This window comes from Nanorana parkeri, unplaced genomic scaffold, assembly GCF_000935625.1.
Source record: "Nanorana parkeri isolate BGI_ZX_2015 unplaced genomic scaffold, ASM93562v1 scaffold1473, whole genome shotgun sequence".
Classification (NCBI taxonomy): Eukaryota; Metazoa; Chordata; class Amphibia; order Anura; family Dicroglossidae; genus Nanorana; species Nanorana parkeri.
Window position 1 is genome coordinate 237,348 of NW_017307741.1, and position 24,745 is coordinate 262,092.

At 45.6% G+C, this 24,745-nt stretch overlaps 1 protein-coding gene across 1 annotated transcript; it reads left to right on the plus strand.

The window, feature by feature from the left end:
• The first annotated feature begins 3,791 nt into the window (after positions 1–3,791).
• On the plus strand, positions 3,792–8,816 carry CDKN2AIPNL (CDKN2A interacting protein N-terminal like). Its single transcript, XM_018570184.1, has 3 exons — positions 3,792–3,984; positions 6,363–6,462; positions 8,759–8,816. Exons 1-3 carry the CDS (start codon positions 3,812–3,814, stop codon positions 8,771–8,773), a joined length of 288 nt encoding a protein of 95 aa, XP_018425686.1. The 5' UTR covers positions 3,792–3,811; the 3' UTR covers positions 8,774–8,816.
• The last annotated feature ends 15,929 nt before the right edge of the window (positions 8,817–24,745 follow it).

Genomic DNA, 24,745 nt, shown 5'->3' on the forward strand with positions numbered 1-24,745 from the left:
CTAATTATTCGAGTTTCACCTGTATAAGTATATATGGGAGGAACGGGAATCCTATAGAAAGTCCGACGTATTTAGGAGTTTGATAATGAAGGATAGGGAGGAAAGGAAGAGATATAGAGAAGAAACCTTTTTGGGATCTCTGGTAATATAAGAGCCAACAATGTAATGGCCAAACTTTAAACAATATTAGGATTTATTGTCTTATAATAGAATATATATGCAATATATATGCTACTACGGATCAGTGGCGTAACAACCGGGGGTGCAGCAGGGGCGCGGGCCCCGGGCGAAAAGTGAAGGGGGGGGCGCCGGCCGAAAATGGCACTTTCGGCTAAATAAAACAATGCAGACATGTCTCTTACCTTTTGCTTCTTTCACATTTTTGCTCCAACTCTCCCAATCAGGCCATAACTTCTCTGCAATATCTGCCCATGCACGCTGCCTGGTTCGCCGGTTCTTGTATGCAGCATCCTGCATGTTATAAATGCAAGGCTTTTCATGCACCAGGCGTATGAACGCTTCTGTGTCGATCAGGCCACACACTGCAGATTCCTCCATTATGCTGCTTCTAGGCCGGCCGAAAAGTGTGCCTGAAGTCTCCAGGGTGTAGTCTGTGTGCCGGTTGCCATGTGCAGAACGCGCGTTTTTGATGACGAAAACGCACAAACGCCCACTTCAGCGCGTTCACGTTGAAGTCTATGGCCGCAAACGCGCTGAAATACGCTCCAACGAAGCTCCTGTACTTTTTCGAGCGTGGGGCGTATTTCAGCGCGTTCCTACGTGCTGTAATACACCCAGGTGGGAACCATGCCCATAAGAAATAATGGTATTTCACTGTTTGAGCGTTTTACAGCGCGTCACTACGCGCTGTAAAATGCCCAGGTGTGAACCAGGCCTAAAAGTAAAAAACATCCCACATAAACAAAACTTAGGAGTCAGTCCTCAAAATCTCATGTTCAGGAATCAAGTTGAGGACCTAGATCCTTACCTCTCATGACACAAAAATGATAGAGAAACTTAACAAATAAATACTCTCAGTTAAAAATTAGACTGTAAGGAGTATAGCCGACAACCCACACCTTATAACATTTTTAGGACATGCTCTGTGGAGATAGGCCTCCTTATATAGATGGAGAGAAGGGTTGGGGGATCGCTCTTTTTCCATTTAGAACAATTACCTAGCACAGAATAGTAAGATTCCCAAAAACTTTCTAGAAGTATTGGTGGAGGCAATGTGCTCCATCAGATTGAGAATACAAGTCAAAATAGAATACAAGTCAAAATCTCAGGCCTGACCACTAGTGTGGTTATTTGAGAAATAAATTGGGTGACATACATCCAGAAACCATCTGCTTCTAGGCATTTAAACATTTTAGCTTCCTGCAGAATCAGCTGGTCCCCTAAGCACTGGCACTGATATCCTGTTTTTGTGTGCTAGTACATTGTGTGTGTCTTCACAAATACACAGGCATAGCAACACAAATCCCTCCCCTACCCTCAACTTCTTCCTCCCTTCTCCAAGCTTGTACAAGCTGCTGAAGACTGTGCTGTCCCTTGTGATTTTGTACTGGGCAGGAACCTCAGGAAAGCCAAGCTGAGAGTGTTGGAGCCAGCTGTTTGGAAATGATGACTGCAAGTGCTTGGGCAAAAATGTAATGAAATACTTTGCTAGCAATGTATATATGTTTGATGGGGATTCATTATTGAACATTTTTTTGGATACTGCTTCTTGATGTAGATGCAATTGGTACCACTTCTTGATGTAGAAAAGGTTTTAGCTTCCTGCAGAATCAGCTGGTCCCCTTAGCAATGCCCCTGATATCCTGTTGTAGGGTGGCTACTTCCCCTTGCAGGGTTCTATGGGGCCACCCTTGTGTGCGCCAGTAAGCTGTGTGTCTCTACACAAACACTCAAACACAGCAAGGCTAGCCACTTCAGAAAGTTGGGGGTATTGCTGTCTGTTTCCTGTTATGAGGATTCACCAATACTATTTGTCCTGGTGACTGTTATCACTGAAAGTGGAAGGAAAAGGAAATCCTGAGTTTTTAATTGACAGCAGAACAGGAATAATATGGGAAATCTTCGATTGGAGACACTAGCTCTGGTTATAACCGGGGATTTCCCTCACTTTGAAAGGATTTTTCCTCACTTCCTGTTGTGGCTATGGGATAAGAAGTGAAGGGCACTGGCTGCATGATATTTCTCATTGCTGGTCGGCTGACAGTGGCCACATGCCTGCGTGCAGTAAAGAAATTGGTACTTGTAGTCTCCACCGGGAAGCCCATGTGACAGGGTGGTACATGGGCACAACTGCCCAGCAACTAAAAGACATAGCGTTGTCACAACTGAAAGACATAGCATTCTAACTTAATAGCAGGAAATGCCTGAAAGAAGAATTTCACCCCACCACTATCTGCTCATTTGTTTTTTTTACCCTCTGATAATGTGCCACTGGGTCTGCTCTTCTCCAGCTGCTGTATCCCAGGAGGGACCAGAAGGAGAGTATAAGTCATACTCACCTAGGTGAGATCGGAGGCAGGGGGACAGTGGACCGAGTATCAAAAAAAAATATAGGTAAATTTAAAAATAAAAAGTATTTTCTTGTGTGACTTTGCCTTTTAGCACGCCTTGAACCTGGCAGAATTAGGCATAATGGTAATACATTCTGCAAAGTACATTACCACGTTAAAGAAGAACTCTGGGGAAATTATTATTAACTCTTGCAGTGGGATTACCCCCGCACTGCAAGGGTTAAGGGCTTGTTCACACAATCTCCGGACCAGAAAGTGTTTTTGTCCGGGTCTGAAATGCATCCTAATGTATTACTATGGTATTTCTGGGCTCTGTTCACACCAGTGCAATACGTTCTGGTGCGGGGGGGAAAATGCTGCATGCACTATTTTTTTCTGGTCTGGAATACACCAAAATGCATGCAAACATACTGGACTGCATCTGAAAGCCCATTTTAAGTTAAAAGAAAAATGCACCGGAACGCGTCAAAAACGCACTGCACCGCGTTTGCAGATCTGATCCAAATCTGGTCCGGGTATGGTGTGAACAAGCCTATAGACTGGTCCCTGGAGCCTCTCTCCCCCTCTGCTGCAGTGGTCTAAGGTCCCGTAAATCATTACGTTCTGTACATAAAGGGCCGTGCCATTGCTGCTGCGTAGGAGGAGACAGCCTGAAGTTAGCTCTGTCACAGCCGACTGACTCTGAGGATCCGGTGAGTGTAACTTTGCTATTTTCCTCCCTAGACCAAAACGAGTCTATTAAAACTCGAGTCTATAAAAAACGAGTCTATTAAAAGTTTAATAATCACTCTTTTTGGAGTTTTGCTTTAAAGTTTATATGAGATTTCACTGGTTGAGTTTACTGATTCAGCACCCTAATAAAATGTATTAAATTAATTTGGTATACACAAAAACAGGTATCTGATAATAGTGTTGGAGAAGAATAGAGTATTGGACAGAGTATGGATGGTTAATTTTTCATTCACGTTTTTCTATAACTGTATGTGCTCATAAAAAAAAAAAAAATCTTGCCTCAGGGCCAATTGTTCCATAGGTCCGCCACTGATTCAAACACATATGGTTCGATAAATTCCATTCACTCATCACCCATCCTAAACAACATGCATTACCCCAACCTAACCGCTGCGCACCGCTATTCTCACTGCGTGACATCACAGTTACCATGGCGAGGAAGAACCAACTACCATAGAGTAAACGGTTGGATAACAGAATGACTGTTACCATAGAGGGGAAACCGGAAACCGCTATTCCACATTTCCGTATTATCTACAATAGAGAACATGGCGGCTACCAATGTGAAGCAGTTCCAGAGTTTCTGCGAGAGTGACAAACAGTGGCGAGCAAGGGAGGAATTTCTACTACGAAATCTGGAGAGGTTCCAGGAAGACAATGATATGGACAAGCTGCTCGCTCTGTCTATGGTCTGGGCTAATCACGTCTTTATGGGATGCCGGTATATAATGTTTATTCTTTCTGTGTATCTCCCGGGCTGCAGTGCTAATGTGTATAGCTGGCCATACACCGTGCAATCTCCTTTACCCCAATCAATGACTTTGATGGGCCGGGTCCGATTATTTGTAACTAGAACCGATGTTTTAGACCAACTTAAACCTCCTCCTAATAGGTTTTTTTTTTTTTCATCCCCTTACCTTTTATCCTCAATTCACATACATGCCCTGTGAATCCGGCAATGATCTGTGTGATCCGCTGTGAGCCGGGTCTTGCGTCTCCTCTTCCTTTCCACTGCCTCCGGGAGCCAGCTTTCTCTTCTAGGTTTTTGCAGCAAGCCCCCTTCAATCTGCCTTCCTCCAGCCACAGGTCCACACCTCCAGCGATGTGCGTGCCTCTGGTGAAGCCTCCTGGGATATCTTACTTGCATATCCTAGGAGGCTCTGGGAGCAAGGATGTCATTCTCGCATAGGCGAGAATGGAGGCAGGGTGCTGGATGGACTGTAGTATTAAGAAAAAGTTTCCTACATTGTGGAGGGCATATAAATATAATGAGGCAAAGTAGTTTAGGTGAGTAAATGTCTGCTTTAGTTTGAGCCCTCTTATTACATCAGTTTGGTAGAGCTAAAGGAAATTGTACAGATTGTAATGGTGTATGGCCAGTTGGAGAGTTGATTACAGTGTGCCCTTTCTGGGGTTGGTGTAGCTTGTGTTTACTTGTAATTCTTCAGCTGCTGGGAATGTTCAGGGTACATTATATTAAGATGTCGGCTAACTGATGAAATGTTTGCTTTGTTTATTACAAAGCAAATTATTATACAAATACAGTTCTATTTATAAATGTTTTAAACAACTTCCACCCAGGATTACCACATTTTTCCAGATGCATGCAATTAGAAAAATGTGTGAAACCTGTGTACATTTTGTATGAAGACATGTAAAAATAGACCCCATGTTTATTTCTGGACCAAGATTACCCTATGAAAACATCAACCCATGGTTAAAGGGCAAGTAAAGGGAAATAACTGTATATTTTAAAAGTACATTTTTACTTTATAAATGTAATGTAGAATTATGGGGAAAATTCAGCCATCTTAATCATCTCAATCATTTAATCCTAATCAAACTGCATACATATTTCTTCTTTAAAAGCATAGTCCAGCTTTTGCAAAAAAAAAAAAAATGCACACACAATGGGAAAAAAAAAAAAGTGAAATTATTTTTTTACATTGGAGCCAGTAAAGCATTGCAACGGCGATCAGTGAATTATTCCAGGTCCTCCAAACTCTTCCTCCCAGTATCGAGGTACAGACTTTCAGTTACGGGGACAGGAGGAAGAATGAATGGACTACAAGTCATCGCTACACTTGTACTGGCAGTCCCTGGGTTACATACAAGATAGGGACTTTAGGTTTTTACTTAAGTTGAATTTGTATGTAAGTCGAAACAGGTAAAAAATTTTAAGCGTAACTCCAGCCAAAACATTTTTTTTTTGTTTTGGATAGCATAGGGAAGGGCCACGGTTCTTTTGCTGTCTGTTCCTGTTATTCAGAAGATTATAATATAATTAAAAATATTTTTTATTTAAAATGACACAGCAAAAGTTTTTTTCTATTTTTAATTTTATTTTATAAACTTTATTTTTATTTGTTTGCATTTTTATTTATTTTCACTTTTTTTTTGTCTTTTTACTTTTTTTTTTTTTTGTACTTTAATGCTGGGAGCCATAGCCAGCCTGCTATTGGATATTTCAAATTGCAATAGCAGGCTGGCTATTGCATCTGCCTGCTGTCAATCAGCAGAGGAGGGGCCTGAAGCAGAAAGTTCTCTATCAGGTCCCCCCATGCTGATTGACAGCAGACAGTGGGCGGGTGCAATAGCCAGCTTGCTATTGGCTATTGCATTTTACCATATCCAATAGCAGGCTGGGTATGGCTCCCAGCCTGCAATGAAGAGTAGGCAGGGGGGGGGGGCAGCGAGCCGCGGCCGGACCAGGAGTCCGGAGGATCGCCTGGACCCGGGAAGCCGACGGAGCGGCTGAAGAGGAAGCTGGCACATCAGCAGAGGTACGTTGGGCATCGGCAGTATGCAGCGGTTGGGTGGTGTTGTGTATCGGCTGAAACCCACCCCACTGGCAGTCAGTGCCAGAAAATGCCCAACTCTACCCTGGGTGTTATGATTTTACAAGATTCCCTGCTTTAGTAGGATGTTTACATAGAGCACTCTTTGGGCTCCCTCCTCCTGCACCAAGAAGACTTCTCCAGTCCACTCTAATAACATTATGGGGTCAAATAAGAGAAATAATAACAGTATTCTTCTCTTCAGCCTAAACTACTATATGTAAATTGCTATACTGATGTATTAAATTATAACCATTTACAGATACAGTGATGAACTTCTGGGAAAAGTTTTCGCTATGGCAAACGGTATTCACATAGAAGATGCTCCACATTTCACCACCAGGGATGAAATAGTGAAACGGGTATGTTTCTGAATTGGTATCAGTACCAGTCATGATTTACACTGAGATGTTTAGGGCAGGTGACAATATTTATTCATATTTTCTCCATCACTCTGCCAATATCTGCTTCTTTTAGCTAGGCTATTTCTGTGGACTGGTGCCTGTTTTCCTTTTAAAAGCTATACCAGAGTTAGATTGCCAAACACCCTTTATTCTATACAGGTTTGTGACTAAAGATTCATTTAGAAAACAGCATTGTGATAATGGAAGTTTGGCAGTGTTTTTCAAGAAGGCACTTGCACATAGTTCAAACCAGTGGATGTATGTTATGGTGCATATATGTGCATTGTGAACCTACAATGCATTATTACAACACATCAAAGGAAATGTATTTTTCCTTTATTTAAACTTTAAATAGAGTAGAAAAAAAACACTTTAGTCTACTGCATGTTATGTGCTGGGATGTGTTGTTGTAATGCATCATGTTGCCTAAAAAGGCAGACATGCTACGTTTTTATTCAACGCACGCCAATAACTACAACGATTGTTCTGTTAGTGTCCTCGTGTTGATCTAACTGATCAACAGGGCTTAGCACTCATGATGTGAACAAGCCCTGAGACAAGTTAACTGTAGATAATTTGTATCAGAGAAAGCATTTTAAAGAGAGCCAGTCACAGGCATTTTGTAAATTACTGAATCTTTACTTTTAGAATGTATGTAAACCCTAACAATTAAACTTTGTATTTGCTTTTAGTCTAGTAAATATACCATTGAAGATGTTGTTTTTTTAATATATCTGATACATGCAAAAAATACCTGTTGATCCTGCCAGAAATCCAGTACAGCCCTGTGTACTGTGCATTTTGCAGTGTCCTCTTAAACAATGTTATCAACCCTCCATAGACTCACCACTCCATTCTAGCTTCTGCTGCAGTCAGTCCATATTCTGGGTGCAGGCTATAGTGGGCTTCTCACTTGTTCAAATAAATCTTCAAAAGATCAGCAGCACAACCAGAATAGGTACAGCCCAAAAATGTATTTGAAGTAATCCAAACAGGTTACAAAAAATGAATGAATCCAAGAAAACAGTGAACAGCATGTACATCACCTTAGACATCTCCCACACCATGCCAATGCTTCTCAAACGTTTCACCACCTGGGCTTAATCACAGAGGTCAGCGAGACCTCTATGATTAAGCCCAGGTGGTGAGGCGCATTGGCGTGGTGTGGGAGATGTCTATGGTGATGTACACTGTTTTGGATTTATTCATTTTTTGGAACCTGTTTTGGATTACGTCAATACATTTTTGCTTGTATTTATTCTGGTTGTGTGGCTGATCTTTCGAAAATGTTATCAACCCTGCTTAAGAATCTAAGGTAACCATGGGCTGTTTAGCAAATTAGGCAGTTCTAAACTAATCTGCTAATATTCATCACTTTTGTGGGGGGTTTTAACTGTCCCTCGCTCTCTCTGGCTGAATGTTGAATAGCCAAGATGAAACATTTGGTTGAATGATTTTCTATCCACAGACATGAATGCTATTTTAGATGCCCATACACCTTACAATTTATCTGCAGATTTTCTGTGGTCAGATGGAAAAAGTGCAACAGATTGGCCCAGGTGGAGATTACTCCATCCACACAGTTTAAGTGTAGATGGAGGAATCTGTTGCACCTTTTCCATCTGACCACAGAAAATCTGCAGATAAATTGTAAGGTGTATGGCCAGCTTTAGTCTTCTGATCAGATTGGGAAATGTTAAAGGATAAGTCTCTGTGAAGGATCTCATTCATCCAGGTCATGGTATATCTGTAAAAAAAAAAAAAAAAAAACTCCCCCACCCCTATTTAAGCTTGGCTTCTCCATTTTTACATATTCTTTTGCCCCCTGACCTAACCCATCCTCCCCCCCCACAGAGATGAATGCTTGTCTCAATCCAACTGTTGCAGTTCCGCTGTTTGTTTACATCCCAAGGTGCACTGTCCTGGCTGTGCTTGCTCATTACTGCCCTATAGACCTCTATGGGTCTGTGTCCCGACACTGGAGACTATTAGAGACGGTTCCATAGAAGTCTAGAGGGCTGTAATGTGCAGGTGTGTGCAGGACCATGAGTACTTGCACCACTGGATGTTAAGAAACAGTGGAACAACTGCGGCCATTGGGACAGTGGGTTAGGTTAGTTCAGGGGAAAGGGGCAAGAAGGATAAGTGCATTTTGTCTTGCTGCATTTTTCTACTAGATTGTGTTTTGCTACTTAAAATAAATGTTTTTTTGTCACGAGTAATATTTGCTTTTCTTTTGTCTTTTTAAACCCAGAATCAAAGTCACTGATATGGATTCAGTGCAGTGATGGATGTCCGAAGATTGATTTGTATGATTAGGATCATGGCTTTCAACAATTTAAAATGTGAATGCTCTTTTGCTTTATACCAGCAGAGATGTTTCTAACCTTATTAAAATGTTTTGCACCTTTTTATTACATTACATTTCCTAAAGAAGCCTTTATATGATCTGTAATTTTATCATTGTTCAATTGCTATCTGAATATGCCTATCTGTAGTAGAAACTAGATGTCATCTAGGTAATAGAATACATTGATTTTAGGTTACATATATAAAGCCAAAGCTTTTATCTTATTTTTAGGTTTGGATCGAATATGGTAGGGTGGTTAGGGTATTTAATTTTAATTGTCTTGTAATTGTCCTGGTGATCAGTCAGCAGGACTGAGAGAAAATCCAAAAGTTAAGCAATCGCCAGAACAGAAAATGAGCAGAAATCTTCCAGTAGGCACACTTCTGGTGACAAATCATCTAAGAGGGGGATTTCCCATACTTTGAATTTTCCTCTAACTTCCGGTTTTATCTACAGGACAAAGTGAACGGGACTCAATGGGGCATAAAAAAAGTTTATAAAAGTAACTATCTGCTCTAACCACAATGTTAAAGAAGTTAAACATCTAAGGGACAGAAACAAATGTTTAATAGCTCCAGTCAGTTGAGTTCAGTCAAAACTGTAAATGAAGTCTTGAGATACATACACTGGGAGCACAGCCAGTTCAAATTTCAATTCACATACCTTTTTTTTTTTTGGCTGTCAGCTTTTAAAATGGAAGTAAACCACTTTGTAAATTTTTGTCTTTTTCCCTAATGTGTAAGTAGCTTACACATGTGCACAATAAGGCACACTTACCTTAAGATTGTGCCCTCCTCCAGCACTCTCGGATTGATCTCCGGTCCTCAGCTCTGTTCCCCCCCCCCCCCACCACTGACACTTCCAGGAGGTCCTCTGTCCCCAGTGATGATGTAACGCCTGTGCATTCATCTTCCCCAGCCATCAGCGCATTCACAGCATCTAAGAAGTTTTGAATGGCTTGAGTGTGTACACTGTATGGCACATGTGACATACAGTGTTCATAAACAATTGCTGGGGAGAGAGGAATAATTTTTTCCCCAAAGTCTCTTTGACCAAAGATCCCTACAACATTTTTTTTTTTTTTGTATTTATTTATTTTTTCCCCCCACTATATGTACGAATGAAATAGCTGTTTTACTTGAAGATCTGTGTGTAAAAAACTATTTGCTGAACTTTCTAAGATGACCCCTGGAGTTTCTAAGGGGTGAGAAATTTGACACCAGGCACAGTTATTAGGAGAAAAAGTGTGCTGCTTTCTGGAACAAAATTACAGGGAGCACAACCCACCTGCTCAATATTTCATTCTGTCCTGCACCAGTCAACTGCAGACCCTTTTGTCAGTGTCTTGGTGATCTGGGAACACCCCTGTGGGCTCTTTGTTGCCTTTCTTTTGTAGTTAAAAATCCAGTATTAAAAGTTTCTCAGTCAGATTCAAACCTGGAAGTTTGAGAGTGATTTGTTTTTGAAATTTTTTTTTGCATTTCTGTGGATAAAACCCCTTATCACCGAAAACGTAAGCTTGCTGGCTCTTATTAATTGTGATTGATATTATATAACATTTAAGTGTAGCGCTATGAACACACATGAAAAATACTATCAAATAGTGTAACTTATAACAATGTGATACTAAAACAATAAGCACATTTTTCAACAGTGCTCATAAACACTATAACAGACACCGCATTTAAGTGCTAAAAGTGGCACAATAAAAAAAAATATTAGGGATGCACTGATATATCAGCCGAAAATTGCACTTTTGGCTAAATGCCGAAAGTGCCTTTTTTTTTTCTGCCGATACAGCGGCACATCCCTGCTTTCTTTCCTCCCCGCTGGGCGCTGCTCTGTGTCCCAGCGGGGAGGAAAGTGTCAGAGGCGACCGAGCGCTGCGGGAGGAGAGCGTTGGGAGCGGCCGGCACAGCCTCCTATCACAGTCCGGCAGAGCAGTGTATGGGTGGAGACAGCCAGCGCTGTCACAGGAGGCTGAGCTCCCTGCACCGCCCCGCCCAGCCCAGCCTCCTGTGACAGCTTTCAGAAAGGAGAGCCAATGCAAACACTCGATCGCTGAGTGTTTGTAGATAATTGAGGACAGTATGGTTACTATATCCTCATTTATGAATGAATCAGAAGTGATCTACATCACCTCCTGTTCATTCATAATTATGATTATAGTAAACATACTATCCAAGTTATGAATGAACAGGAGCACTCAGTATAGAGGATTCCTGTTCATTGATAACCGGGGCTGCAGAAAAGATTGAGGGATCTGTGTCCCCAATCTCTTTTTCTATTTTAAAAGGTAAATATAAGGGGTCTGTTTAGACCCCTAATATTTCCCCAAAGCCCCTAAAAGTAAAGTTAAAAAAATGAATAAAATAAACTAACTATTCCACAACTCCAAAGTACATACCATAGAGGACAAAAGCAAAGAGCGCTGGATGGATTTCTGCCCATCTAGTTCCAGGAGCAAAAGAGCAGAGAAAGGGTAAAGTCTTTAGCTGTACAGCAATATAGTAGTTAGAAATCTGAAAGAGCAAGTCCTCTTTCAGAAAGGGAGGCAAAAAGGACATTTTTGGATATGCGGTGCTGTCCATCACCCCAGAGAAATGCCAGGATCCTGCGTTGCAAGGAATTTAGGTCTGACACGGGGATCTTAATTGGTAAAGTTACAAAATGGTACAACAATTTAGGTAGGAAAGTCATCTTGATGGCCGAAATTTTCCTCATTTTCTGCAGAAGTCGCAGTGATGCAAAAGGGTTTATAATATACAGCATATAGTTGGGGGCAGGGGCATATCTAGAATTCCCAGGGCCGCATATCAATTTTGTAAGATGTAAATCGCCTCCTGTTCATTCATAACTGGGGACACATAGTACTATGTGTCCCCAGTTATTTACAAACACTGGAGTGATCAGACGATCACTCCAGTGTTTGTGCTGCACACAGAGGATTGGTAAATATCAATGATACTTACCGATCCTCCGCTCGGCCACGCACACAGCTGCCCTAAAACTGACAGGAGGACAGCGGCTCTGCTCTCCTCCCCGCCTGCCGCTCGATCACGATGATCAAGCGGGGGGAGAGCGGAGCCGCTGTCCTGTCAGTTTCAGGACGGCAGCGGTTCCTCCTCCGTCTATTTTTTTTTTCCGGATCCCCGCTGCCTCAGCCCATACAAGCGCGGAGAGCAGCGGGGATCCGGGCCCCCCTAGTGCCTGCATCGTTCGCTATGGTGGTAGTTCCGCCACTGGTTGGGGGTAAGTTTGATTCCTAAATCCTTGAGGAAGTCTGTTTTCCAATTATACAGAAAGGAAGCCTGACGTGTGGAAAGAGTAGTGGAATTAATGTGAAGAGGTAGCGCTTCAGTTTTAGAAGTATTCAGTTTGTACCTGGAAACTGCGGAGTAGTTGGCCAGGATATTATGGAGAGTAGGGAGGGACAGTAATGCCTTGTTCAGGGTTAAAATAATATCTGCAAATTTTTTTTTAAACTTCCCCGGATTGAGACCCCCGAAACATCAAGTGAGTCTCCAATATGATTTGCTAAATATTCAATACATAAGATAAATAAAAGCGGGGATAAAGGGCATCCCTGTCTGGAGCCATTTCTGATCTCCAAAGGGGAAGAAGTAGCATTAGACAACTTAACTGCAGATGATGGGAAGGAGTATAGGGTCCGAGTAGCGGTCGCAAAGGGGGCAGAGATGCCTACGTGAGATAAAGTGGCATGTATGAAAGGCCAGCTCAACGTATCAAAGGCCTTCTCTGCATCCAAACTGAGGATTAAGGATTCTTCCCTAGTGCGATTGATCAACCCAGGAAGAAATTTGGACAGTCCATTGGCCAGAAGTTTGGTGAAGATTTTGAAATCGGAGTTAAGAAGCTCAATGGGGTGATAATTAGTGCAGAGCTTAATGTCTATCGGGTTTAGGGATGACTGTTCTATGGGAATACAGAAAAGAGGGCGGCATAAGATCCCCGCCGAGAAAGCCATTGTATAATTTAAATGGGTAAGTATATCTTGGAATGTTTTATAATAGAGATATGTGAAGCCATCTGGGCCTGGCAACTTGCCATTAGGGAGTGAACATATCACAGAATGAATTTCCTCCGCTGAGATAGAGGCATTTAGATCAGAAAGCTCAGTTTGTGGGCATAGCACACGAGCAAAGAAAGTCCGCCACACGGGATTCCAAGGTCCCAGTAGGATCTCGGAAAGCAGGGCCTTCTAAATTATAAAGGCGCACGTAATACTCACGAAAAATCGTGGCAATGCGGTCCGGCTGCTGGTGTAAAACTCCCCTAGAGTGCCGTACGGCGGAGATCCAACAGCTCTGCATTTCAAGTTTCAATTTACGCTCCAAGATAGTGTGGGCTTCGTTGCCTTTTTCATAATACTGTTGCCTAAGATACAGCATGGAAGCCTCAATTTTATGTATTAAAAGATGGCATAGGTACTCTCTCAAACGGACCAAGGCACAAAGAATACGTTTGGTGGGTTTGAGAGCGAGGCGACCCTCCAGGTCCAAGATCTCCAGACTAAGTTGGGAAACTTTCAGAGCACGATCTTTTAATCCTTGAAGCTAAAGAGATGCATTGACCACGTATGGTGGATTTATGCACCTCCCACGGAGTCGACTGGAGAGGGACCGACCATTAATATCACAATATTGGCGAATAGCACTCGCCAAAGTCAATCTAGAGGAAGTTTCCTTAAGGAGTCTGTCATTTAGTCTCCAATTACATTGCTTGGCACAGGTCGGGTCAATTAGAGCAGTCATCTCTATGGGAGCGTGATCTGACCACGAAATGGTACCTATAGAGGCATCTACCATGTTTCTTAGGGTTGAGTAGTTTATGAAGAAGTAGTCTAATCTTGTGTGGGGGCTGTGTACAGGTGAGTAAAAAGAGTGATGAGAGACCCGCCAAGAATCTGAGAGTATTGACGTAGTAAGCGATGGAAGCACTTTGAAAAGGACCCGTTGGACCTCTGGACTTGTTTACCTGGGAGAGTCAAATGATTAAATGCCATAGAGTATGGAAGGTTAAAATCCCCACCTACAATGAGGTAGGTGTGCGTCCATTTTGCAAATTTTTGCAAATACTTTGCGAAGAAAGTATAATTGATTGACATTGGGCGCATAAATATTACATAAAGTAAAGGGTGTACCATTCCAGGTCCCATTCAATAGCACATACCGACCATGTGTGTCAAGAATAACCTTGGATTGAAGGAAGGGACAGAAGTCTCTTAGTATGGCAACGCTAGCTTTCTTAGGAGCAGAAGAGGCCACATAGGCTCTGGGGTAATGTGAGGAGAGAAACAAACTCATTTTTGGGTGTACAATGTCTTTCTTGTAGTAAGATGATGTCAGCGTTAGAGGATTTAAACTTCTTATATGCCAGATTACGTTTCCTTTGTGAATTGAGCCCCTTCACAATGAGGGAAATCAACTTGTATGTAGTTAGTGTAGGCCACAAATGGTGGTAAACTTGTGAAGGCATGGGGGGAGTGATGGGAATATGGGACTGACCTGTCGAGGTGATCAAGGACTGTAGGACCGGCGTTTCGGATCCAGGAGAGACCAATCTTCAGAAAAGAAAAGAGAAAAGGAGGTAGAAAAGGAAGCAAATCTGTAAAATATCACAAAAGTTAATAGAAAAATGGCATATAAACAACATGTCAAAATATGCATATAAAAAATTAGACAAATCGAGTATACGAACATATGATAAACACAACATTGCAGTGTGGACCCAAGGTATCTCCTAAATTGACAATGACTTATCTAAGTACCAATATTGCCTTTGGAGAGTAACAGCCTAAGGGTGGATAGCCCCCGGATGGTTCGCTGGAGGGGAGATATAACTACAGCTACACGTAGTACACGGAGGCCATGCTTCAATGAAAAAGTAAAGTGAGCAGAACAACTACTCAGTGACCCTTCGTAGAAATACCTGAAAGAACTAACATTGTGAAAAACAATAAACAATCAGCAACTTCCACAGTGGGTGGAAGCAGAGGCAGGAACCCAAGGTCTAACCCAAGAACTAACATTGTGAAAAACAATCAGCAACTTCCACGGTGGGTGGAAGCACAGGCAGGAACCCAAGGTCTAACCCAAGAACTAACATTGTGAAAAACAATAAACAATCAGCAACTTCCACGGTGGGTGGAAGCAGAGGCAGGAAACCAAGGTCTCCCGCACAGGGGTATCCATGGGGACATCCATCCTCACGGATTTCTTCCTTAGAGTAACTTTTTGCCAATGGGGTGGCTCCGGCATCCTGACAATGTTGGACATGTGATACGGAGGTCAGAGCAAAAAGACGGTAAGTCTTCTGGAACGCGGAGGTTGGTGCTCTTACCAACTCTCCGGGCAGTAAGGGTGAATGGGAAGCCCGAACGATATTCAGTATTATTATCATTATTATCACGCCCGATGGAAAGCCCACACCTTGGCATCCGCATGGACGTTCCCCAAGGGCTCCCAGGAACGATCCTTGGGACCATACCCCTTCCAGTGGACGAGATACTCGAGGACTCCACACCGGCGGCGGGAGTCCACGATCTCCTGGACTTTGTACTCATCATTGTTATTCACCTGGATGGGAGGAGGTGGAACAGGTGCCCAGCCAGGGAACGGGTTGGCATGGGGCAGCTTCAGCAGGGACACGTGGAACACTGGGTGTATGCCAAAGGGATGCGGGCAACTGCAGCTTCACGGGAACCTTATTGATCATGCCCTTAATGGTGAAGGGACCGAGATAGCGGGGACCCAACTTCTTGGAGGGGCAGGACAGCCGGAGGTGCTTTGTAGAGAGCCATACCCTGTCCCCGTTCTTGTACCGCGGGGGTTCTGCACGCCGGCGGTCAGCCTGCTCCTTCTGTCTTTGCTGGGCAAGCTGGAGCTGCTGTGTGAGGGTACGTCGTAGCTCACTGAGGTGTCGGAGCCGCTGGTTCACCTCCGGCACCGGAGCATCGATGGGCATGTCCGTGAGGGTCACTGGATGGTAGCCATAGTTGGCGTAAAATGGGGAGAGGCTGGTTCATGAGTGGTGTTGGTTGTTGTAGGTGAACTCCAATAACGGGAGATGGCTAACCCAGTCGTCCTGCAGATAGGAGGAGTAGCAGCGGAGGTACTGTTCAAGAGTCTGGTTGGTCCTCTCGGTGTGCCCTTGGTTTGCGGAGGACAGGCTGCGGGTGATGCGGAGACTTTGGCAGAAGTGGGTCCTGAAGAGGGACGTGAACTGTGAGCCCCTGTCTGAGACAATAGTGTCCGGGAGCCCGTGTAGCCGGAATACATGCTGCAGAAAAAGGCTGGAGGTCAGTTGGGCTGTGCGAAGGCCAGAGGTTGGAACGAAGTGGGACATCTTCGTGCACCGGTCTACCACTACCATGATGGTGGTACAAGCTTGCGAGGGGGGTAGGTCCACGATGAATTCCATCGCAATGTCTCTCCACGGTGAGGATGGCACAGGTAGGGGTTGCAGCACCATCGTGGTTGGTCGTTTGTGGAGTGCACAGACGGAGCAGGACTCCATGAAGGAATGCACGTCCGCCGCCACAGAGGGCCACCAGAAACTGCACAGGATGCACTCCAAGGTGTTGCGTCAGCCCCTGTGGCCGGCTGTGGGATGATCGTGGTAGTGTTGCAGGACGGATATCCGCTGGGAGGCAGGAACGTAGATCCGCTGCTGATGATAGCGCAGCCCCTGTTTCAGCTGTAGCTGGGCTGCCTCATGCGGAGCAGGCGTGCTGGCCCTTCTAATCTTCTCTATAAGGGAGTGCTGGGTGGCTAGGAAATAGGTGGCCGGTAGGATGGTTTCCGGAGGCGCAGGTTCAGCTTTTAAAGCGTGCATGCGGGATAGAGCATCTTGCCGTTCTTAGCTCCGGGCCTGTAGGTGATCTGTAGACGGAAGAGTGAGAAAAAGAGGGCCCACCTGGCTTGTCGGGGGCCGCATTCACCTGGCACTGTGGAGGTACTCGAGGTTCTGGTGGTCTATGTAGACCACTACGGGGTTTTCTGCCCCCTCCAGTAACTGTCTCCATTCCTCCAGGGCGGTTTTGATGGCGAGCAGTTCCCTCTCACCCACGTCGTAGTTGCGCTCGGCCCTGGTGAGCTTGCGGGAGTAGAAGGCAATGGGGTGCAGGAGCTGCTTCTCCCTTGGCACTGGGAGAGAATGGCTCCGACCGCCCCCTCGGAGGCGTCAGTCTCCAGATAGAATGGGCGAGCGGTGTCCGCCTGCGCTAGAACAGGTGCCTGAGTAAACAACTGCTTGAGGCGCTGGAACGCTTTGTGGGCCTCCGGAGTCCAGCCAAACGGCATGCTGCTCCTGGTATTGTGCAGTGGTGGGGGCGCAGATGGCCGAAAAGTTGCGGATGAATCTCCGGTAAAAGTTGGCGAATTGTTGCACCATCCGTCGGTTGCGGGGAACAGGCCACTCCAGGATGGCCCGGATCTTTTTGGGGTCCATCTCCACCTGTCCCTGGGATAGGACATAGCCCAGGAATTCAACGGATGTTACCTCGAAGGTGCTCTTCTCCAATTTGCCATACAATCTATGGGTTTGGAGGCGGTGGAGCACCGGAGGCCGCCATCCTTCTTCCCCACAAAGAAAATGCCGGCCCCAACCAGTGAGGTGGAGTGACGGATAAACCCCTTCACCAGGCTTTCCTCTATGTAGCTCTTTATGGCCTTGGTTTCGGGTTCCGAGAGGTTGTGTAGGCGCCCGTATGGCAACAGTGCTCCAGGGAGAGGGTCGATAGGACAATTGTTTGGCCTGTGGGGAGGCAAGGTATCTGCGCCTTTTCTCTCAAACATGTCTGCGTACTCACGGTACTTGTCGGGCAGTCCGTGTTCGATAGTACCCAAGGCCGTTGGAGGGCTAGAAACAGAAGGAGCACAGACCGAGGAACCGGAAGAGGACTGGAAGGAAATGGATCCGCTGGCCCAGTTGATCTGGGGACTGTGTCTCCGAAGCCAAGGAATTCCTAGGATGACGTGGAACAGCAGATGTCCCATGTGACCCGCTCGGAGTGATGGCTACCGATGTGGAGGAGCAAGAGATGTGATTCCATGGCGACGGGGCCGGTCTTTAGGGTGCTGCCGTCCACCATGTGTAGCTGAGAAGGATTCACTTTAGAGCGTAGAGGGACTCCCAGTTGTGAGGCTAGTTCCTGGTCCATGAAACAGCTGCTTGCACCCGAATCGATTATGGCAGAGAGGTTAAAGCCGTTCTTGTCCAACTGCGGGGATACAGGCATGGTGAGGTGAGAAGAATTACGGTATACAGGCAAGTTCAAACTCACCGTGGGCGCATCTGGCCTACCTGCCGAAGGTTTGGTGGGACAGTTCTTCAGGAAGTAATCAGGCTTGGCTCAGTACAGACATAAGTGCAGTGTCCGGCGTCTGGTCCTCTCGACTGCGGACAGGGGCCCACGAACCATCCCAATCTGCATTGGTTCCTCCGCGTTGGGGTCTCCGAACACGGGAGTGGGTACCGGCACCGGGAGCGGAAGAGGGTCCGGACGTCTTGCAGGTGGTGGTTGGGTCAGTTGCCTCTCCTGCTGTCTCTCACGGAAGCGTCGGTCCAGGTGGGTGACAGAATGCATTAAGGCCTCCAGGGAATCCGGAATCCCGGTGCATGCAAGCTCGTCCTTCAGTTGCTCCCACAACCCAACCCGAAACTGATCAATAAGGGCTATGTCGTTCAGGCCGGTGTCTGGAGCGACCTCATGGAACTCGGTGATGTAGTCCTCCATTGGTCGCCTGCTTTGTCGGAGGGGATCATCATAGAGTCTCTGTATGGCCCTGACGAATGACCTCTATGTGCAGAGGTCCTCTATGTGCCATCAAAGAGTCTCTGTATGGCCGTGATGAATGACCCTCAGGTCATCAGCCTGCAGCAGTTGATGTGCCCATGTCTGTGGTGGCCCTGATAGCAGGGAAATAACCGTACGTACCCTGATGAAGTCGGTGGGGTACGTGCGGGGCTTCAAGGCAAACAAAAGTTCACAGGAGACAATGAAGGAGCAATACTTCCTCCGGTCGCCTGCGAAACGCTTTGGGAGGCCGATCGATGGCTCGCTGGTGACTACCTCCAAGGTGCGTGCCGGAGTGGAGGGTGGCGAGGGCGACAGCGCGGTGGATTCCGTGCTACGTCGCTCCTGTGCGACCACCTTTTGGAACAGGTGCAGGTGACTGGCTTGCATCTCCTGAAATGCTCGGGTCATGAAGCCCAGTTGTTGGGATAGGGCCATAATGGCTTCAGCCGCTCCTGCGGGTTCCATGATAATGGCTGAGTTATTCCGTCAGGAGTGCCAATAGCTTGGCAGAAAAATAGATTGGAACTCACTGGCAGGAAATGGCCTGAAGCGCCCGAAGGCAGAGGTACAAAAGGGGTAATCCAAAGAGAAGTCAAGTCCAATCCGAGTCGAGGCAGGCAGCGAGGGTTAAGGGGTGAAAGGCAGTCCAAGGTCGGCAACAGGGGGTCCAGATAAGGGGTCAGGAAGCAAAGCAAGGTACACAGATGGGGAGCTAGGTAATCACACCATAGGGTGGAATAACTCGGCAACAAGCCAGAGCTCTGGCCAGGTTTTTATAGCCAGGGGGTGTAAGTTCGCCCCCTTGTCACCGAGGCAACTAGGAGGCTTCTCTCCTCGAGAGCCAATGGCAGGCGAGAGGTGGTATGTGTGTGTTGGGAACCACGCGCTATGCGCGCACTTCTGGGGATGCGCGCGCAGCCTGTGTATTGCGCACCCGCCGCGCGACTCGCGCATGCGCACCAGCAAGCCGGGCGCCAGTGGTTCTGCCAGGCTGGACGCAGACCCCGTACCCTGCGCCGTGCCCGCTAATTCCTCATCTAAACCCTCAACACGGTGAGTAAGGTGGGAGAAATCATTACAAAGAATATTTATCTCTGATTTGCAGGTCTCAAAGAGGCAAAGAGTGGCAGGGGCCAGGATTACTGTCAGCTGGCAAGGAGTGACACTGGGGCATGGGCAGCTGGGAGCCCTGGTGAGCACACAAATCCTCTGCTGGTGGCCCAGGGGGGCAACTAGGAGTGCGGGTGGTATCAGCATCCCGCGATTTAGGGGTGCGTTGGGGCCCCGGATTTTCCTTCGGGGGGCCACCCAGGACTGTTAAGGAGAGGGATGGTCCGCAGCTCAGCCTGCATGAGTGTCAGGTGAACCAGGTTCCAGCACCTCATCAGATGGAGGGAGATGTGGCCTAGTGATGAGTGTGCCGCCCCAATGGGGCATAGAATATGTTGTAGAAGTTAATATAGATAGAAGTTTTACATAGTGTGTTTTGCCTAACCATTTTCTCATAGCTAATCTATGTTTTATTCTATGCTGCCATCTAGTGGCCTTTTGTTGTAATGTACATGTTTTTCTGTGATTCTTTGTGATGTCTACGATGTATTTCCTCTTTGTAAGTATGCCCCTCCCTTCTTCCTGTGTGCAGTACTTCCTGTGTCATGGCCACAGCTACAGGCCACATGTAACTAGGACACATATACTCTGCGCAGTATGATAGACAAGGCATCATTTTCTGACCGCACAATACTATAACCAGTCATCTGCTGTTCCTATCATCTGCTGTAATCCTGATGTTAAGAATAAACACCTCTTTTGAATGAATCGGTATTGACGAGTTCAGCTATCTGACAGATTGTCCGCAGTGAGTATATCTGCTTATACAGGCCAGGCATAGAGGTCTCAGCAAGGGATATATCGCTATCACAACGATCGGAGTCAGAATAGTCAGAAAATGCATAGAATTCTTACAGCCTGCTGTGTATATGTGTGTGCCTAATCTGCAATCAAGCTCAGTGCCAGCAGCCATCTTGTGAAAGCACATGGTCGCACAAGCTTACTGCACTTCATGTGAATGTTGAAAACTGTTTCTCTACATTGAACTGTGTTACCCCACCTGTCTAAGCTGCTGTTCGTCTTCTTAAAGAGACAGTACCATTTTTTGCAAAAACGTGAAAAATGTCTAGACAAGGCTCTGAACACTCTTTTATCGCTGAACCAACGCAGATACATCATGCCTCTGAACCCGCAGACGTACAGGGAGCAGATTCTGCAGACATTGCCGAACAGAGTGTGAGACCCAAACGTACAGTAAAACCAACACAGAAACTCAGAGAAAACTATGAAGCCACTAGAGATGAGTTCTCCAGCAATCTGTCAGACCTCTGGGACAGAACTTCACACTGCATCTCAGTTTTGTCACACTTTAATGATCAACCAGCTGAATTGAGAGACTCTATAGATCGCCTAACTGCTGCGTATGAACGTTACCAGCGACTGTCTGCAAAATACACAGCTTTCTTGCAGGACTGTAATATAGAGGACTCTTCAGCAGAACTGACCAGGGCTGATGCATTGAACCAACAAAGGGATCTCTTAGTGCAAAATGCTCAGTGTAAGGCAGAACTCCGCATTGCTCAACTGCAGGAGACCAGATCTCACAGATCGACATCAACCAAGCATACTGCACGTTCTTCTAGATCCTCTCGCTCCAGAAGTTCAACATTAAGCGACAAGCTAATAGAGGCCCGCGCTGATGCTGAATCCAGAAAAGCGCAAAGCTCCCTTGCTAAGAAAGAAGCAGAAATGGAAGCTCAAAATAAATCTCTTCAAGCAGAGGCAGAAGCCCAAAGCAAAGCTCTTCAAGCAGAAATGGAAACTCAAAACAAATCTCTTCAAGCAGAAATGGCAGCTCTTCAAGCAGAAATGGCAGCTCGCCAAGCAGAAATGGCAACAGGCCAGGCATAGAGGTCTCAGCAAGGGATATATCGCTATCACAACAATCTGAGTCAGAATAATGAGCTTGGGGGAGACCAAGCTGGGCCCTCTTTGGCCGTCTGCCATGTAGACGGCAAAGTATGGGCTGCAGCATGGAGGTATGGCCAAGTCCTGAGAGCAGGGTGAGAAATTTCCCAGTGACTCAACTGCAGTGCGCACAAGACGGCTGTCGTGCGCACAAGACGAGAGTCCGGCAGCTCCGCCATCTTGCAATGAGTCTGGCAGTCCATGCGGCCGGAGCCCTCAAAAAAGTTTTTGATGGAGGAACCCGACCTGGCTTTGTTCTGCGCTCGGTCAGAAGATTTAGAGGACCTCCAGTTTCTGCTCTACTTCATTTGGGTCAGTAGTAATGTCGCCAAAAGGCTATTATGTGCAGGTCAGGCAGGGAGCTCCTGCAAAGCACGTCTGCCTACTCTCCCATGCAGCCACGCCCCCTCGTGAGGGAGTTCTTTAAAGGACAACTTTACTAAAGGGGAAGTTGCACTTTAAAGTTATGTTCACTCGTTTTCTGTCCGTGGCTGGATCTTCTTGACTGGAATGGCTCTTAAACTCTAGATATGTCCACAAATGTATGAAACACTATAAAAGGTACAAACAAGCAAAAATGGAAATACAGGGCATATAGGCATCCTCCCTTGGGTTTTTATTTTCCATTTGGGTATGAACCCCTTAAGGCCTTTTTTTAGTTTTTTGCACCCATGTTATAATCCACATTTTAGGCCTAAAAATTACTTAATCAAAATTTCAAAATGTCAAAATTTTAAAAATGCTCCAAGTCGAGGGCCAGGCTGGTTCACACCCCTCCCATAGTGCGATCGCCGGCACCTGAATGCATGGCACATTAGTTCTGGTTCAGTGCGATCTGCAAAAAGTATTACATGCAGCATTTTTGCAGATAGCACTGGACCGGAATGTATGCACAAATGTGCCAATCTCTGTCGTCTGTGTTGGATCCTGATTCCCACCAGGGACCACCTCGCGACCACTCTGTCACCTCACCTCATGGCCACACCTCCTCACCTCCCTGCGGGCCTTGAGTTTGACAGATATGGGCTAAAGGCTATTAGGAACTTTTTTAAAGGTAAGGTAGTTCTAGACCACTGTCAACAGAGATATTTTCTCTTAGCACTATCTTGTGGCCAATTTTGGGAAGGCAGGTAGACAAAGCAATACATCTAATGCCTGTAAGGCAGAACACTCCCCCGTCTGGTATCAGCGGTGTCAATGTTTGAAGTAATTTTTAGTTCTTTAGCTGCCCTGACAAAGTTTGTCCCTCTGTCTGAACGAATGTGTTTCACAGGGCTCGGATAGCAACGAAGCGTCTAAGAGCGGTTATTAAGCTAGGAGTGTCCATGGACTCAATAACTTCAATGTGAACTGTTCGGATAGTCATGCAAGTGAATATGACTGCCCAGCACTTGCTGTTTGCCTGACCACCTCTAGTGTGGTGTGTGATGACAGGCCAAGGACCAAATACATCAAGGCCAACATTGGTGAAAGGGAGATCTGGAATTAGTCTATCAGCTAGAAGATTAGCCATTTTGTGTCTGTAGCATGCCACGAAGCTTGCGGCAAGTAAAACATTTGAAGATTACAGTAATCGCGAATCATTTGGCTCCAACTATCCAAAAGCTAGTGGCCCGTAAGGCTCCTTCCATGAATAGTGGTCGTTAGTGTTTGACTTGAAGGTGGTAGTGTGATAAAATCAAAGAAATTATATGACAATGGCCAGGAATTATTAGGGGGTGTTTCTCATCTGGTTCTAGTTCTGCCTCCCTAAGATGGCCATCTACTCTCAATAGGCAATTTGGATCTAAGTTGGCTGTCTGAAGTCACTGTCTGAAGTGTGGAGATCTCAGGACGGATTTCAACGGATCTACTAGTTCAATTCTGTCATTATCAGGAACAGTCTGTACTGTACAAGAATACAAGTCCTGTAAGCCATGTTGTGTCTTTAAGGTGAAATGCAGCACCTGCTCTTGTAGCGTGGTCTGCAGGATTATGATCAGTAGATACTAGGGCTGCAGCTAACTATTATTTTCATAATCGATTAGTTGGCCGATTATAACCCTCAATTGTCTGCAGGCCAGCGGCGGGTGAGGGACCTCACAGCGAAGAGGAGACCAGCGGCGGACGTGGTTTATGCGGCGACTGAGGGAGCTCACGGCTAGGAGGAGACCAGAAACGTTGCCAACGTTTTCAATCGTCGATTTTAATCGACTTAATCGATTAACTGTTGCAGCTCTAGTAGATACATAGTACTATTGTGTTGGATGGGTGGATCTCCTGATTCTTAACACTCTGTTAACGTAAACGTAGAGTTGTCTAGTTTTGTTATAGATGTAGCCCAACACTACCTTGCTGTCAGTGTAGAGTTTGGCATATTTGAGATCAATATCCATTTCTGAGGTAATAAGTTCTGCTAGCTCGACAGCTAATACTGCAGCACAAAGTTCTAGTCTACGAATAGTGTGCTCTGGGTGTGGAGCTGGTTTTGCTTTGCCAATGACAAATGCATCGTGCTTTAATATCTACATTTTTCAAGTAGGCAACAGCTGATATTGTCCTGACAGAAGCATCACAGAATATGCAAAGTTTATGGTTTTGTACATCTGTAGAAGGTACAGGAGCATATGGGTGTGAAACATGGAGATCAGATACGGCTGTTAAAGAATTCATCCACTCTACCGGAGAGTTCTTTTTATTAGGGGGAATCCCAGTAAGATGTTTCATGAGCCTCTAAGTCTCTAAGTAATGCTTTACCTTAAATTTTGATGGGGCTGCAAATCATAACGTATCATACAGGTTGTTAATTGTAGACAAGACACCTCTGCATGTGAAAGTTTTTTTTTCTGTCTATTTGCAAGGTAAAGGAACCAGATTTTAAGTCCCAGAGTAGACCAAGTTGGACAGGTAGTCTGTGCCTGCGTTGGACAGGTAATCTGTTCCTAAATCTAAGTCTCTTAGATCATTAGTGTGGTCTTGGGAAGGGAAAGCTTCCATTACTTTACTGTTGAAAGCAATCTTGTAAAGCCTAAGATTGGAGCAGGCGAGCATCTGCTGTGCTCTTTTGAGGA